Genomic DNA, 17,584 nt, shown 5'->3' on the forward strand with positions numbered 1-17,584 from the left:
ACACGGGTTTCCGTGTTTTTTAAATTTATTTTGCCAATTTTTTTCACCATTGCATAAATTATATATCCAAAATGTGCTTTTTGCCATTTTGTCTTGCTTTTCAAAAAAGAAAAATCAATTACAAAACAACAATTTAAAAATATTTACTTAACGCTGAACTTTTTTAACATTCTAGCAGACATTATAGCCTATCAACAAAGCACAATTTAACTTAAAATTATAAGTTAGTAAAATAATATTCTTTGGCCATTTTTAAGACCCCCTTCTTGTTTTTTAATGTACAAATAAATGCAGCTTTGCTGAGCCTAAGAGAATGTTATAATAAATGTATTAATAGAGCTGTGGTAATGATTATCATTATTTTTGTCTAACTTTTTTATTTTATTTTACAGAACAACAGTAAAATTACAATGCTAACATTTATAAATGTTGACTCTTATTTTGGCGGTAACCCACAAGAAGACCTGAGTACAACTTTTTGCTGACAGCAGCAGATTTATGAATGATTCTCATTAAGCTGTTTCAGCACAGATTTACTAAGCTAACAAGCTTGTGCAGCGCTGTCAGAATAAATGCAATTTGTGCGTGTATTAGACAACATAATGTTCTGTAGTTTATTTACTAATGGTTTAAGGCCATTTCGCGATTAAGTCATCAAACAGTAAAAACCACCCCTTGTTCTCATAGAAGACATGCAATGTGGCTCTAAACAGTCTTGTACTATCAGTGCTTGTAATGATTTGTGTGTCTTTCTCGGACAGTTTTAAATGCTTGCATACTGCCAACATGTTTGCTGCATTAGCGTGCGCCTCTATTTGATCGCGTCACGTCATTGTTCGGTATAATTTATTTGGCCTTTTCGCTTATTCGGCCGCACACTGAAACCTTTTTTTATGCTATTTTCGGCTGAATAATTTGGGTTGCCAAACATTCGGTGCATCCCTACATTTTAGACAGACTGGATGATGATGAGATCAGATCTCTGTGTGGAGCACTGGCTGTTGTGCAAACAAAAATCTCTCTGGATTATTACAATTAATGGCAAAATTAATGTTTGGCAATGTAAACTGATATTTCCTACTACAGCAAAAGATAGGAATAACTGACTTAAAACCATTTGTACTATCATACAACCATTTGAAAAATAAAAATGTTTTGGACTCAAGTACCATTAGATGTCAAAAATATTTTTTGTTAAATTACCTAGAAAGTTAAACTAGTGACAAATGTAAATATATTTGCCATTTTCTCTTCATCTAACTCTTGGGACTGAAATTTGCTGATTTTGTTTTTTTAATTTTTTTTTCATCTGAAAGTAAACGTTTATGTAAGCAAAAATAATTTATTTTGTTTAAAAACTTTTCATAGTAGTAGTTACTAATAAATATGCAGGTCTAAAACGTTTTTTGTGCACTGATGAGTTATAGTCAAAGGAATTTAATAGTTTAATTATTAATTTTCTCAATTTTTTCATCAAATAGGGCGTAAATGCAATAAAAACATGGTAATAACATGCTACACTTCAGATTCCCTTAACCATAACAAAGCCCTTTATTACAAAAGGAACTGAAAATAGTGATACAAAATCGACAAAGAAACCTTTACAAGTTCTCCAAAAACCACAAGGAAAATTATAGTTGGGTGGCATGAGATAACTAGCAAATAAACACTAAAGTGAGCACTACTATTTGAAGTAGCGTTGTCTAAAATTGTTTCAGCCTCACCAAATATGTTACAGATCAGATGTTACTTAGATGGTACTTAAAAGCAACCAATGAAGATGCTCATTCACCGTTACATGTAAGAAGTATTTTTTGGATATTCTTTTCTATCAGTAAAGTTTGTTGTTAGTCTGTTCTGTTGTTCCTTTCTCTAACATTTGTTAAAAAATCTCCATGAATCATTTTTCTTTTTTTTGTTTTGTTTAAATCATATATGAATTTTGTGTTCTATCCATAATCCAGTTGGAAACCTTTCATCTGTTTTATTAGCCTTCGTTCTCTGTCAGTCCAGACGGGTCTTATTCCTCTACTTCTTCTCATCTTCTTTCTTGCCCTCAGGTGGTTTTGTTCTGTTCTGGGATGCCAGAGAGCCCATAGCATTACGGATGGCTTCATTGTTGGGATCAACACCTGGAAGATTCTCCAGGACACTCTGCAAAAACTCTGGATCCTGCATCACATCATAATCCTCTTCATCCTCCTACAAAACAAAAACAGAGTTTAAATAGGCACTTTTATGCTCTTATCCTGATCATTTACTCACCCCAATGTCATCCAAAATGTTCATGTCTTTCTTTTTGAGCAAAACATTGGTCACTTTCCAAAAAAAAAATGTAAACGTAAATACTTTTTCTTAGTGTACTTCGGTTCAAAAATGGGTAAGGTTCCTCCAACTTCAAAATCGTCAGATGTTTTACCTTTTTTGTAAATGGTGTTTGACTTTCTTTGCATGTTTACCTTGCTTTAGTACTTCTACCTACATCAAACATGTGTGGTTATGTATTGCGTGAGGTCCAGCTAGTGCAAGACGAGCATTTGTGGTATATATATATATATATATATTTATTAAGGCCGGGACTCGATTAAAAATTTTAATCTAATTAATTAGAGGCTTTGTAATTAATTAATCGAAATGAATCGCATTTTAATCGCATGTAAATATTTGACCTGAGAACAGTGAGAATTAAGATTTTTACATGGATTTTTAGTATACCATTGAATAATGACTGAATACATAAGCTTAAGCAACAAAATATTGTTTTTTTTTTGTTCAACCAAGTCCAACAGACCAGTGCAATATTGCCATTAAGTGTAGCAAGAGGCACGTTCTTTAACGAGTCTTTCATTCCGAGAACTCTGCTCTTGTGTTTGCTTAATTATGCATTTAAACGTTAATGACCAAACCTATCATTATAAATGTTGCTGCACATGGAATATAACGCGGATAACATTTAAAAAATAGTTTTTATCAGGTTACACACTGATTATTTATCACTCAAACCCCTTTCTCTACCTGTCCGTTGGTCGCGCATATCCTCCATGTTTGTAGTTATTTAACACTTTTTATGCGTGTTTGTAGTTCTAATCGAATCCTCGTTCACGGCGCAGTGTGTTGCGGGCAATATTAGCAGTTAAGAGTGTGCATTGATCGTTAAGTAGTAGACCATCCGGGAATCTTTTGAATACTTTTTAAACATACTACGATTTGGGACATACAATACTATTTAGGACGGACGCAGCTTCTTTGGTATAAGTTCTTTGGCTTGTCTGAACGCTAGTTTGTGCTCCAGTATAATCGGTCCGCCGAATCTCATCCAGTGAGAAACGTTCCGCGGTGCAAAACTTAAGTGCGATTAAAATGCGTTAAAAAATTTTAACGCGTTATTTTTGTGTAATTAATTAATCTAAATTAACGCGTTAAAGTCCCGGCCCTAATATATATATATATATATATATATATATATATATATATACCACAAATGCTCGTCTTGCACTAGCTGTATGTATATATATATATATGACCATTTCGCTAGATAAGACTCTTGGCTTGGATCAGGTTGAGCCCTTGGAAGCTGCACTGAAACTGCAGTTTGGACCTTCAACAAGTTGATCCCCATTGAAGTCCACCATGTTTTCCTCAAAAACCTTAATTTCTTTTCGACTGAAGAAAGAAAGACATGAACATCTTGGATGACATCGGGGTAAGTAAATTATCAGGAAATTTTTATTCTGGAAGTAACTAATCTACTAATAAATGTAATTACGGTAATGAAATGGAAGGAATTTAGCAGCTCAGTATAGATTATCTGCTTCCTCAGATTCATTTTTAGCAGTTATCTTAAGCTTCATGAACACTTCACAGTAGGTCTGTCTTTAATGGTTTATAAGTTATTGTTAAAATTCATTTAGAGAAAAGGAATTCGATTTTTATCCAGTAAAACTTGTGCATTTATAGTATGGCAAGAGCAAAGTGGCTCTCAAAGCATTTAATTTAGACAGAAACAAATACTAAAACCTAACTTCCTTGCAATCACTGATATTTCCTTCAATACATGCAGATCTGCTTACACTTACTGTTCTAGCGTTTCTGTTTTGGCTGGCTGTATCATGTTTTGCAATGGCTTCTGAATAATACAGTTGAGGTCAAAAGTTTACACACCCCTTTCAGAATCCGCAACATGTAAATTATTTTACCAAAATAAGAGGAATCATACAGAATGCACGTTATTGTTTATTTAGTACTGACCTGAATAATATATTTCACATAAAAGACATACATATACATATAATTTACATATAGTCCACAAGAGAAAATAAAAGTTGAAATTGTACAAATAAACTGGTTCAAAAGTTTACATACACTTGATTTTCTTTTACATGAATGATCCACACCTGTTTCTTTGTTTGGTGATAGTTGTAGTGATAGTGATAGTGTCCCATGTTCGTCCTAAACACTTAAACTGCCTGCTATTCTTCAGAAAAATCCTTCAGGTCCCACAAATTCTTTGGTTTTTCAGCATTTTTGTGTATTTCAACACTTTCCAACAATGACTGTATGATTTTGAGATCCACCTTTTCACACTGAGGGACTTATATGCAACTATTACGGAAGGTTCAAACACTCACTGATGCTTCAGAAGGAAACACGATGCATTAAGAGCTGGGGGTTGAAAACTTTTAAACAGAATGGAGATGTGTACATTTTTGTTATTTTGCCTAAATATCATATTTTTTCATTTAGTTCTGCCCTTCAGAGGGCACATGTTTACCAGAAGACAAAATAAGTAACACTTACCCCGATATTCAAATTTAAAAGGTTTTTACTTTCTGGCTCTTAATGCATTGTTTTTCCTTTCTGAAGCATCAGTGAGTGCTTGAACCTTCAGTAATAGTTGCATATGAGTCCCTCAGTTGTCCTTAGTGTGAAAAGATGGATCTCAAAATCATACAGTCATAGTTGAAAAGGGTTCAAATACACAAAAATGCTGAAAAACCAAAGAATTTGTGGGACCTGAAGGATTTTTCTGAAGAACAGCAGGCAGTTTAACTGTTCAGGACAAACTCATGAACAACTATCACTAAACAAACAAGCAAACAACAAAAAAAAAAAAAAACAGCTGTGGATCATTCAGGTAACAACACAGTATTAAGAACCGATCGAGGGAGATGTAAACTTAAAAAGGGTCATTTTTATAAATTCAAAATTATTTTCTCTTGTGGACTATATGTAAACATCTTTTATGTGAAATTATCTTTTTCAGGTCAGTACTAAACAAACAATAACATGCATTTTGTACGATCCCTTATATTTTTGTAAAATAATTAACATTTTGCAGATTCTGAAAGAGGAATGTAAACTTTTGCAACTGCTTTTGATGATTCCCACAAATCACAAAAGACTGTGTCTTAAATTGTGGTGATCTCTCTAAAAAGCCAAGCAGACATTGTTTGAGGAAGAGAGGTGGACAAACACACCTTAGGAGCTTCACTGTCTGCTGCTGCACCTGCGTCCACATCCATGGCCTCTGAACCGCCAAACTCTGTGCACAGACAAACATTTGTTTGTATGGATAAGTCACAAGGGAAGAAAAATAATTAAGGAAATGAAGAATAAGAATTAATGAAGTGTAAAGAGACGGACCTCCTCCTTGCATGGACATCTGTAGGGCGTATGCGATCTGTTCATCCTCCGTCATGCGGCTGAAATCAGGCAGAGCAGGAGCCGTCGACATCTTCAGGAGAGCATTTTCAGACTCTTAACAAAAACACAAAAGACATCAGGTCACATTAAACATATACTTCCCATGAAATGTTTTTTGAGCAAATCAACATATTATAATGATTTCTATAGGACCATGTGACACTGAAGACTAAAGTCATGGCTGCTGAAAATTCAGCTTTGCATCACAAGAATAATTTACATTTTAAAATATATTAAATAGTTATTTTAAATGTTAATAGGGCGTCCAGAAACCCCATCTTGTCTTCAATCATCATCTAAACTCTCACCATCTGCAGTGGGTGATGAGACTCCAGCCTCTGCGGCTGAAGCCACTGCTGCCCGGCGAGCTTCCTCCTCCTGCCTCTGTCTCTGCTCCTCCATCGACACACGCAGAGCCTATAGAGACGAATCGAAAAAACAGAGACATAATGTGGAACATACCTAAGAAGTTTATCCCACTAAACCTTTGCGCTACTCACCAGAGCGAGTTCAGGATCTGCGCTGGGATCCACACCGAACTCAAAGTCGCTGGCACCCAGGCCCATAATGGTGCCACCCTCACCAGCCATGATCGGAGAGGACAGAAGAGCATCTGCCAGGCTTGGGCCAGGAGGCACCGTTACCAGGTGAGAGCCTACACCCTCTTTTCCATTTAGGGTGTTCACAAACACGGTCAGCTTATCCGTGTTGACTTCCTACAATGCAAAAGGGAAAAAACTAAATGGTGCAGATAACAAAATGACATGAAAGATGAGAAGTACAATTGGAAAGGAGTGTGATAAATTATATTCTCCAGAACATGTATGCACGTTTACCTCTTCTCCAAAGTTAATGATGTCAACACTGACTTTTTCCTTCTTCAAACGTTTTGCCATTTTCACCAACTGAGTAATACAATTTGGAGGCACAAATGAGCAGGTGAATAACATACTGTATTAACCTTTCGTAAATGTAGACCGATATGGTGCAACTTTTACACCACGATACATTAAGACAAAAATAATTTACATCTTTCTCCTGGTCCTCCACAGGGCTTCCCACAAAGGCAATGATCCTCATCTTATGGTTCTTTCCCTGTCTGTGTTTCAGTGCCAGCTGTGAAACAAAAGGAGTAGGAAAAACAGAAGCATAACTAAATATTATACAATTATATACATTTTGTAATTAAAAAAAAAGTGGTAAACTAATATTCAAATATGTTGTGATTTTTAAAAAGTAAGAAATTAATACTTTTATTTAGCAAGGACATGTTCAATTAATCAAAAGTGGTGAAGACGGATGAAAAAAATTGTGTGTGTGTGTGTGTGTGTGTATACAGTCAAACCAAAGATTTTTCAGACACCAGATGTAATTTTTTTATATTTTTTACTAGTAGGTGCAGGACTCTACATCTTATTCTTTTTAATCCTTTGAAATAAAACAGTAAAATACTGTATGTACAGTGAGGGAAAAGTTATTTGATCCCCTGTTGATTTTGTATGTTTGCCCACTGACAAAGAAATGATCAGTCTACAATTTTATTTTTTTATTTAAACAGTAAGAGACAGAGTAAGAACAACAACAACAAAAATACAGAAAAACACATTTCAAAAAAAAGTTACAAATTGATTTGCATTTTAATGAGTGAAATAAGTATTTGACCCCTTCGCAAAACACGACTTAGTACTTGGTGCCAAAACCCTTGTTGGCAATTACAGAGGTCAGATGTTTCTTGTAGTTGGCCACCAGGTTTGCACACAACTCAGGAGGGATTTTGTCCCACTCTTTGCAGATCCTCTCCAAGTCATTAAGGTTTCGAGGTTGATGTTTGACAACTCAAACCTTTAGTCACAGATTTTCTATGGGATTAAGGTCTGGAGACTGGCTAGGCCACACTAGGACTTTAATGTGCTTCTTCTTGAGCCACTTCTTTGTTGCCTTGGCCGTGTGTTTTGGGTCACTGTCAAGCTTTGCCATCCACAATCTATTTTCAATGCCCTGACTGAGGGAAGGAGGTTGTCACCCAAGAGTTGACCGTACATGGCCCTGTCCATCATCCCTTTGATGCGCTGCAGTTGTCCTGTCCCCTTAGAAGAAAAACACCCCCTAAGTATAATGTTCCCACCTCCATGTTTGACGGTGGGGATGGTGTTCTTGGGGTCATAGGCAGCATTCCTCCTCCAAACACGGCCAGTTGAGCTGATGCCAAAGAGCTTAATTTTGGTCTCATCTGACCACAACACTTTCACCCAGTTCTCTTCCAAATAATTCAGATGTTCATTGGCAAACTTAAGACGGGCCTGTGCATGTGCTTTCTTGAGCAGGGGGAACTTGCAGGTGCTGCAGGATTTCAGTCCTTCACGGCGTAGTGTGTTACCAGTTGTTTTCTTGGTGACTATGGCCCCAGCTGCCTTGAGATCAGTGACAAGATCCTCCCGTGTAGTTCTGGGCTGATTCCTCACCGTTCTCATGATCATTGAAACTCCACGAGGTGAGATCTTGCATGGAGCCCCAGACCGAGGGAGATTGACAGTTATTTTGTTTTTCTTCCATTTGCGAATAATCGCACCATCTGTTGTCACCTTCTCACCAAGCTGCTTGGCGATGGTCTTGTTGCCCAGTCCAGCCTTGTGTAGGTCTACAATCTTGTCCCTGACATCCTTGGAAAGCTCTTTTGTCTTGGCCATGGTGGAGAGTTTGGAATCAGATTTTTTGCTTCTGTGGACAGGTGTCTTTTATACAGTTAACAATCTGAGATTAGGAGCACTCCCTTTAAGAGAGTGCTCCTAATCTTAGCTCCTTACCTGTATAAAAGACAACTGGGAGCCAGAAATCTTGTTAATTGATAGGGGATCAAATACATATTTCACTCATTAAAATGCAAATTATTTTATTACATTTTTTAAAATGCATTTTTCTGCATTTTTTGTTGTTATTCTGTCTCTCACTGTTAAAATAAACCTACCATTAAAATTATAGACTGATCATTTCTTTGTCAGTGGGCAAACGTACAAAATCAGCAGCTGATCAAATAATTTTTCCCCCTCACTGTAAATATACTGTAATATTTTTCAGTTCCAAATTTCTGTAATCTTTCTGAGGTTTGACTTTATTACCATTTCACATTCAAAAAGTTCTTAACAAAACATGTCCAGATGATATAAGTCTGTTATAGTTATAGTAGCAAAAATCAAAACATAAGGCTTACATCTCAGAGGACGTAAAATTATTTACGTAAACATTAAATTATGTGTACTTTACAGAAAATATATAGATGATAAAATGTATAAATTCTAAAATAAGTAAAAAAAAAAAAATAATAATAATAATGATAAATAAATTATGATCCATCCCACTCACATGTGCTACTCTGATTCCAGTACAGAAGCTGATGACTCCTCTGGGCTGAACAGCATGAAGTTTGGACAGAATCCTGCCTGTGTCAGGGGTCAGTGTGGTCAGGACTTCACAGTTACTAAAACACACACAAACACAATTAATCTCCCATATCGATTTTGTTGGACAAGATATCCCAAAGTTTACCCTTTAATAAAACAAATAAAATAAAACCTTCATCTTACTTAGCCATAGTGATTAGCCCCACATTGTTTTCTGGGTTACTTCGAGTTTTTGAATGACAGATGATGTTGACAGCGTCTTGCTGGGCCTGAAGTCTGGTAGGCAAGAAGTCTCCATTGCGCATATATTCACTGTTGTCCACACTAGAAAAAATAAACACACACTGTGATGTCCATTCAACATTCCTGCCAAATAAGACCCTGCATATACGAAGCCTAATTCTGCACGTAAGGGTTCTATTTAATATTTAAATATAACATGTAGTCCAAAGCAAGCGTTTCAGTACACAAACTGCAGGTAACGTTACAAAGAAGGATTTAAATTCTTAACATTTATTTATACGAAAACCTAACGTCAGATTATTACAGACGAATCAAAACAACCAACCCATTTATGATTTAAACAGAAACTGATTTCATAAAATGAACTTGATAATCTCTACCATAAGCTTTCTAACTTGTTCTCTCATAACATGTAAACACAAAGGCGCTGTTTATCAGCCTGAATGTTCCATCATGACTAAGGAAAAATGCACCACTGTCCTTTTGCTCAACGCAAACGTTCTCTCACCTCCAATACTCAACATTTCCAACACAATTGCGTAATAATTAAAAACAAATCACGTTTGTCAAACTATATCTGATGGTTGAAAAATATAAAGTATTTTTTCTTACCAGACCATAGTACTTTCAAGCACCATCTTGAAAATTTTCTGTCGCTCTGCGTGACGTAAGCACGTAAGTGAACGATCATTGGATAAAGTAGCGCGGAGCTATAGGAATTGTGGGAAATGTCGTTTATGTATAGTTCAAAACGAACCATTTCCATGTGTGACCCTGGACCACAAAACCAGTCATAATTAATTTATCGAAATTAAGATTTATATATAATGGGAAAATATGAACGCTGAATAAATAAGCTTTCCATTGACGTATGGTTTGTTAAGAATCAACTATTTGAAAATTTAGAATCTGAGGGTGCAAAAAAAAAAAAAAAATCTGAGAAAATCGCCTTTAAAGTTGTCTAAATGAAGTTCTTAGTTACTTATCAATATATCTTCTTGGAACTTGATCTTTACTTAATATCCTAATGATTTTTGGCATAAAAGAACAATCGATAATTTTGAGGCATACAATGTATTGTTGGCTATTGCTACAAATAAACCCATGCTACTTAAGACTGGTTTTGTGTCACATTTGATTCTAATAAACTAATTTTTGCACTTATACAGTGCCCTCCAGTAATATTAGCACCCTTAGTAAATTTGAGCAAAGGCGACTGTGAAAATAAATCTGCATTGTTTATCCTTTAGATCTTTAATTCGAAAAATTCACAAAATTCTAACCTTTCATTGAAGTAAAACGATGGAAAAATGGGTGGGAATCTCATTATGAAATAAATGTTTTTCTCCAGTTCATGTTGTAAAATTGTCCAGCCATGACTTTCTGTTCCACAGGATTATAAATATGAGAAACACAAAAGCCAAATTCCCTTAATCATCCATCACAAGAAGTAAAACCAAAGAATGTAGTTCTGATGTGCAGAACAAGTTTGTTGAGCTCCACAAAATAGAAAGTGGCTGTAAGAAAAGAGCTAAAGCATTGAAAATCCCCATTCCCACCATCAGGGCAATAATTAAGAAGTTCCAATCAACTAAAGATGTTACAAATCTGCCTAGAAGAGGATGTGTGTCTATATCATCCTAATGCACGATAAGGAGGAGAGTTTGAGTGGCCAAAGACTCTCCAAGGAACACAGCTGGAGAACTGCAGAGAATTGTTGAGTCTTGGGGTCAGAAAGCCTAAAATAAAATAATCAAACAGCCCCCTATGGTCAGATGAAACTAAAAATGAGCTTTTTGGCAGCTAACTCTTCAGATGGTTTGGTGAAGACAGGGATAAAAAAAAAAAAAAAAGTACCCCATGCCCACGGTTAAAAATACTGCAAGGGACCTATTTTTCTGCCGAAGGTCCTGGACATCTTGTTTAGGTACATGGCTTCATGGATTCTATCAAATACCAGCAGATAAAAAATCAAAACCTGACTGCCTCTGTTAGAAATCTTATAATGGGCCATGGTTGCATCTTCTAGCAGGATGATGATCGAAAACAAACATCAAAATCAACACAAAATTGTGTTACTGAGCACAGAATGAAGCTTCTACCATGGCCATCCCAGTTCCCTGACCTGAACCCTGTATAGAAACTGAAGAGAAGCAGCACCAACAGGAAGCTGGGAAGAGAGAGATTCTGTTTGAAGGAATGGCCTCTGATCTCTTGTCAGGTGTTCTCCAAACTCATTAGACATTGTTGGAGAAAACTCAGAACTGTTATCTTGGGAAAAGGATGTTGCAATAATTGGGTGCCAATAATAGTGGCCAACGAGAACTAGAGAAAAACATTTCATAATGAGATTTCACCCCTAGGTTCTATTGTTTTACTTCAATGACAGGTTAGAATTTTGTGACTTTTTTGAATAAAAGATCAAAAGGATAAATTATGCAGATTTATTTTCACATCCACCTTTGCTCATATTTACCAAGGGTACCAATATTAGTGGAGGGCACTGTATATGTGTTTGGTATAAAAAAAAAAAAAACACATATAGCAAAAAATAATGGTTTGGAAAATATTTTATTCTTTTCAAATCAAAGACAATGTGAAAAAACAGCATCACCACATCACTGAAAGATGGTAGGAGAAACAGGCTGCAAACACCGCACAAGAAAAAGGCATTTCCGTGACTTGCTTATATACACAATTATATACACGTTTTATACAGGCCCGGTAAAAATATAGTCCTCAAAGCACTTACGGTTGTCAGTCATTGTTCCTGACACCGCCAGACATTCACAAGTAGAAAAGCTGAGGAAGAGCTTTCACAGATTTATAATGAATAGGAATATTTACTATGGACATACCCTAAACACATAAAATACAAAAATGGTTTATATTGTCAACAACTTCCCTCCGACCCAAAACAAAATACATACTTAGATCACAGAAACTGCTTTCTGCCAGATTACATAATACATACAATCATCTACGGTACATTAAGAATTCAAGAGCCATACAGGTCCACAACGTAAAAAAGAAGAGAAGAAAAACAAGAAGACATTTCTTAATAAATACAATCACTGAAATATATTGGCAGAAACGTTCATATTGCAGTTTGTTGGTTGTCTGTTTAGTGTCTAAATTGCCAGCATGTAATCCGGTGTGCACTGTGCACGACTGATGTGTCTGTTGTGCAAATATCTGTTTTCACTGTATTAATACAAACACTGAACAAAGCGTATGAAAAATAGCTGTCTCTGCTTGACTTTGCATTTACAATTTTACTTTCATTTTCATTGCATTTCATTTCATCTGTATTATTTCCAGACCAAAAGATTCACTTTTGGGATATTAAAATCATGTTAAGATGTCTTAGTGTGGTTTGGAGGAGCGTAACATCATTCTAACCCATATTCAACTACTAATAATCAGTACTGAGTGTTGGTCAGACAAAGGCAGTGATTGTTGTGTCATGAGACCATGAACACAGATTTATAAATAATAAACCCCCACACAGAGGCAGAAATAAGAGTGAGGCCTAAATTGTGAAGACTAAAAATAATATGAACCGAATTTATACCGTGTGCTTAGATTTCTGATCTTCCAGAAAACTACCCCGCAAGCCAACTGTGAAATTAAGCCACTGCGAGCTGATCAAAGATCAGTTTTGAGTTATGAATTTTAGGATGTCAAATCTAAAAAGATCTATAAAAAGAAGCATTACAAAGAGCAGATAAAAACACCACACTGGAAAGTGAAATGAATACGAACATTGTGTGCAAGGTTTTAAACAAGTAACTTACAGACCCAATATCTTGAAACAGAGAGGGGATAAAAATTGACTATAAAATGTAGAAATGTTAATCAGGGCATTGCTAATCTTACTATACTGTAGATTTTCGGAGTTAAATGTTTTTATAGGTAACTTCCTACCATCGCGAATCACCACACATTATTAAAGTTTAGAAATAGTGTCAAAAACCTGAAGTGTGACAAAAAAGAAAATATGCCAGTAAAAAGCACATTGCATATCTTTGTGAACTTTCAGAGGACAAACTGTGAGTTTAGATCTAGTTTTTAGAGATAGCTTGTTGCTAGATTAAAATGGTTTTGTGCAGCATTAAGGTGCATTATCAAAATGTACTGTAACATGATTTAATGTGTAACATTTGACAAAGACTTGAAAAAGTCACTGAAATGATTCAAACCATATAAGCCAGGCAAAAATAAAACAACTTCAACACTTATTGACCCAAACCCTATCAGTTTTACCAAATCGGCTTTGAACAAACATGAAAAAATATTGAAAACTTGAATATGCATATATACTGCATCCGCTGTGAAGCTTTATAGAAAATTACTTCAGGACAGTCTTGTGAAAGACTGTCAGTGTACTTCCTGTGCATATTCAGGTCTGCAAAAGCAAATCCTTGGCAAAAGATCACTTCGGTCCCAAACCGACATGATTTTAGAAGCTGCGGTATTTGGGACACAATACTGTTCAAGACTACAGTCAGCCCTTCTTCAGAATACTTCAAAACTGCAATGTGAGTCTCAGATCTGTCCGTGACTATTGTTTGAGTTACAGAGAAACGCCTCTCGAATGACAGAACGATTAAAAACCATTTCCTCTGTTAAACGTTATGATCCAAATGGAAGCAATGATAGAAAGGCAGATTGAGAGCTTTTTCCTTCGGTTTTCTTTCCAGCTCCTCTATAAACTAGTGTTTACATGTGCCCTGGTAAAGTCCATTAGTATCTATTTCTTTCTCTTTTTCTTCATTTGGATTATTTAATCTCAAGGTGAGTCTAAAAATATAAAAAAAAATTACATCTTGTCAATTGGAACTCAACTATGAATGATCTTAAAGGAGTAGTTCACTTTCAGAAGAAAAATTTACAGATAATGTACTCACCCCCTTGTCATCAAAGATGTTCATGTCTTTCTTTCTTCAGTCGTAAAGAAATTGTTTTTTTTAAGGGAAACATTTCAGGATTTCTCTCCATATAGTGGACTTCTATGGTGCCCCCGAGTTTGAATTTCCAAAATACTGCCTCAAATAGCTCAAAACACAGCCATTTGATCACAGCCGAGGAAGAATCTCATCTATGGAAACGATCAGTTATTTTCTAAAAACATTTACAATCTATATACTTTGTAACTGCAAAACTGCACTTTTGGAAGTTCAAACTCAGGGCATAGAAGTCCATTATATGGAGAGAAATCCTGAAATGTTTTCCTCAAAAAACAATTTCCTTACGACTGAAGAAAGAAAGACATGAACATCTTGGATGACAAGGGGGTGGGTACATTATCTGTAAATTTTTGTTCTGAAAGTGAACTACTCCTTTAATATTCCCCATCTATCGTTTCAGTCTCGTCTACACACTATATAATTGTGTATGATGTTAGAAAATGCTTAGGTTTGTATAAAAGAGCCAGTATAAAGAAAAACAAAACATGTATTGTGTAAGAAAATCAGGTAACAGGTAGATCTGAAATGATTTTTCATGAGCATTTCCATGTTGGTCTAAGCGTTTGGAGGGCATGTAACTTCTGTATCCAGCAGAAATGAGTGTTTTTATACCAACGCGTCGCTTTAATAGCTGCATTAAGGCAGATGATTGGAAGACGTCATGGCACATCGATCAATCAGCCAGTCTACTTATTAATGTTAGTTAAAAGACAATAGCTGCTGTGCTAGAAGAGCACATTAGTAGCGTTTTATAACATACACAAACACAGAATGAATATTTACAGAACTATATACAAAAACATAGCACACAAATATTAGGGGGCCCTTGGCATGGCAGCAATATGTGCATTAGAAAGAGAGAATATGGCATGCAAGCAGGTCCGTCCATTTCTCAACCTTGACAGTTGATTGGTCCAGTATGGAGGAGTATAGTTACAACGGGCAAGGAAGGGAAAAACTAAATGCAGAAGAGAGATGCATAGAGATTCAAAGGCAAACCAAGCATCTGAGTTAAGTTATTAAAAAAAATCTAAATCTACTTTTAGAGAAGGCAATCGTAAAACAACTAAGCCTGAATGTGGGATACTTCGAAGATGCAAAGCTATTTTATCTGTAACATTCAAATGCATTACTTTTTAACAAAGTGGGAATCATTTTTGGTCTTTTCCCCATATTTTTGTCGCTCTTAGGGCACATGCTGTCTCTACGCAGAAAGAGCTGGAAAAACCCACCAATGAGATGCTCTCATCAGATTTACTCAAAGTCGTAACAAAATTAACCTTCATATATGTATATACAGAAGCCACTGAGAAATAGAACTTGCTTATCTCTGACACACACTCGGTCAAAGCATAATGCCTTCTGAGATAAGTATACTGGAGCGCTAGCAGCCATCAGTCCGAGTCACACCAGTTCAGAGAGAATCAAAAGGTTTCAAGACCTACTGTATATAAATAAAGATCTATGCTAATAAAGATTTATGCAACATAGCCTCCAACACTATAAAGTGGTGCCAACTGTGTAACGTGTTTTTTTCTCCCAGCTCTAGCTAGGTTTAGAAAACTAAATATAGTTTGTGCATCCTGCTTGCTCTGTTTTAAGCGTTTAAGAGAGAACAAAGGCAGTAAAGAGAGTGACTGAGATACTAACATCACTTTTCCAATAGTTTTGTGGTTAAAATTGGTTTTAGCAGCATTTCCTGTGCAAGAGAAAGAGAAAAAGCCAATAAAACTGTACGCTTAATGGCTTTCCTTCATTCTCTGTCTCTTGCTCACTTTTAAAACTTGTTTCATTGTGCTGAGGACCTGGAGTTTTTTTCTGAAACTCCCATTGAGAGAAAAACGCCATCATACCAGCGCTCAGAAGCGCACCTCATCTCTTTTGAGGTTCTGTGTCCATCTCTTTATTAAATGCTCTACTCCTGTCGTCAGTCATCGCTCTGCTCTTACTGGAAAAAAACAGAAAGCATTTGGGCGTTAATAAAAGGAAATTTTGGGATCAGAATGAAAATGTTTTAGATACATATGCACATTTAGAACTTACAAAACAAATGTCAGTTTCTGGGATGATGTCTTTGAGTGAAATGGCATCTTCGTTGCTTAACTGCTCATCTAAGCATTCGGCTCCAGTGCTGAAGAAGAGAGCGAAAGATCAAGGTCACTGCTTAGTCCTATTTTAAGTTATCCTAATAGGAGTAGTTTAAGCATATTTCATAATTGTACTCTGAAGCACAGTATAAAAAACTTGAGATATTTGAAAAAGAACTGATCAAAATTAGAGAACACTTACAGATACCTACAAGTTTACTGGTGTTAATCTGACACATTTTCTTAATTAAATGACAACCCCTATTTAACTGGCAGCATTCCTCCGATTTTCACTGAGATTGCCAGATGGTGGGCCACTCTAAGGTGACTAAAACTGCCACAGAAGGATGTCCAGTTGAAGGCCAAAGTTTCAGCCACTACAAGAGAAGTTGGTCTTTCCAAATCTGTGATTTCTTAAATAGTGCAGCTTTGCAATAAAACAAATTATTAAGTCCCCCAAAAAGGCTGGTCGTCCATCTAAGACATGAATTAGAAGAAAGAATAATACAGAGACTCTCAATGGGGAATCGGTTCAGCACTGCAGCTGGAATTGCTTGCCGGTTCAGCGCTGAACAGTGTAAGAATCTGTCTCGGCATGTTTAAGAGAAGTCGGACTGAAAGTGTACTCTGCAGGGACCAAACCTCTCATCAGCAGAGAGAAACTGGTCCAAAGTTCACTTAAGTGATAAGAGCAAGTTTAAATTATTTGGGTTCAATTTGAAACATTTTGCTCAGTGTCAAACTGGGGAAAGACTGAAGCCCAAGTGCGTAAAGAAGTCAGTGAAAGGTGGAGAAGGAAGTTTCATGGTTTCGGGGAGGTTTTCTGCAGCAGGAGTTGTCCCTCTTATACAGATACATGGCAGGTGAATGTAAACGTTTATCAAAATCTCCTTCAGCAACATGCAGTTCCTTCCCTACAAGCATCTCCCAATCAGTCTACAATTTTCATGCAAGACAATGCTCCCATCACACTGCGAAATGGGTAAGCAGTTCTCTGAATCTAAGAACACTGAAATAGCCAGGCCAGAGTCCTGATCTAAACCTGACTGAAAATCTCTGGAAAATCCTTGGTGGCTAAAAAACCTTATGTAAGCACAATTACTGAATTATGGAAGAGAGTGGAAGAAGAGTGAACCAAGATCACACTAGCAGTGTGAGAAGCTAGTCCTGTGGCCACAGATGC

At 36.3% G+C, this 17,584-nt stretch overlaps 2 protein-coding genes across 2 annotated transcripts in view; both read right to left on the reverse strand.

The window, feature by feature from the left end:
* Nucleotides 1-1,527: 1,527 nt before the first annotated feature.
* Nucleotides 1,528-10,023, reverse strand: psmd4b (proteasome 26S subunit ubiquitin receptor, non-ATPase 4b). Its single transcript, XM_073846787.1, has 10 exons — nt 9,957-10,023; nt 9,285-9,425; nt 9,064-9,178; nt 6,733-6,819; nt 6,540-6,608; nt 6,204-6,419; nt 6,012-6,120; nt 5,644-5,757; nt 5,478-5,542; nt 1,528-2,202 (listed from the first exon to the last, which is right to left on the reverse strand). The coding sequence occupies exons 1-10, from the start codon at nt 9,980-9,982 to the stop codon at nt 2,029-2,031; spliced, it is 1,116 nt and encodes a 371-aa protein (XP_073702888.1). The 5' UTR covers nt 9,983-10,023; the 3' UTR covers nt 1,528-2,028.
* Nucleotides 10,024-11,896: 1,873 nt separating this feature from the next.
* The window catches only part of pip5k1ab (phosphatidylinositol-4-phosphate 5-kinase, type I, alpha, b), a 37,749-nt gene continuing 32,061 nt past the window's right edge, over nt 11,897-17,584 (reverse strand). The window contains exons 15-16 of the mRNA XM_073846845.1: nt 16,358-16,445; nt 11,897-16,262 (exon numbers count right to left, since the gene is read on the reverse strand). Coding sequence (XP_073702946.1) covers nt 16,260-16,262; nt 16,358-16,445 — 91 coding nt within the window. The 3' untranslated portion in view covers nt 11,897-16,259. The remainder of the gene's footprint in view (nt 16,263-16,357; nt 16,446-17,584) is intronic.

The sequence above is a fragment of the Garra rufa genome, chromosome 9 (genome assembly GCF_049309525.1).
Source record: "Garra rufa chromosome 9, GarRuf1.0, whole genome shotgun sequence".
NCBI lineage: Eukaryota > Metazoa > Chordata > Actinopteri > Cypriniformes > Cyprinidae > Garra > Garra rufa.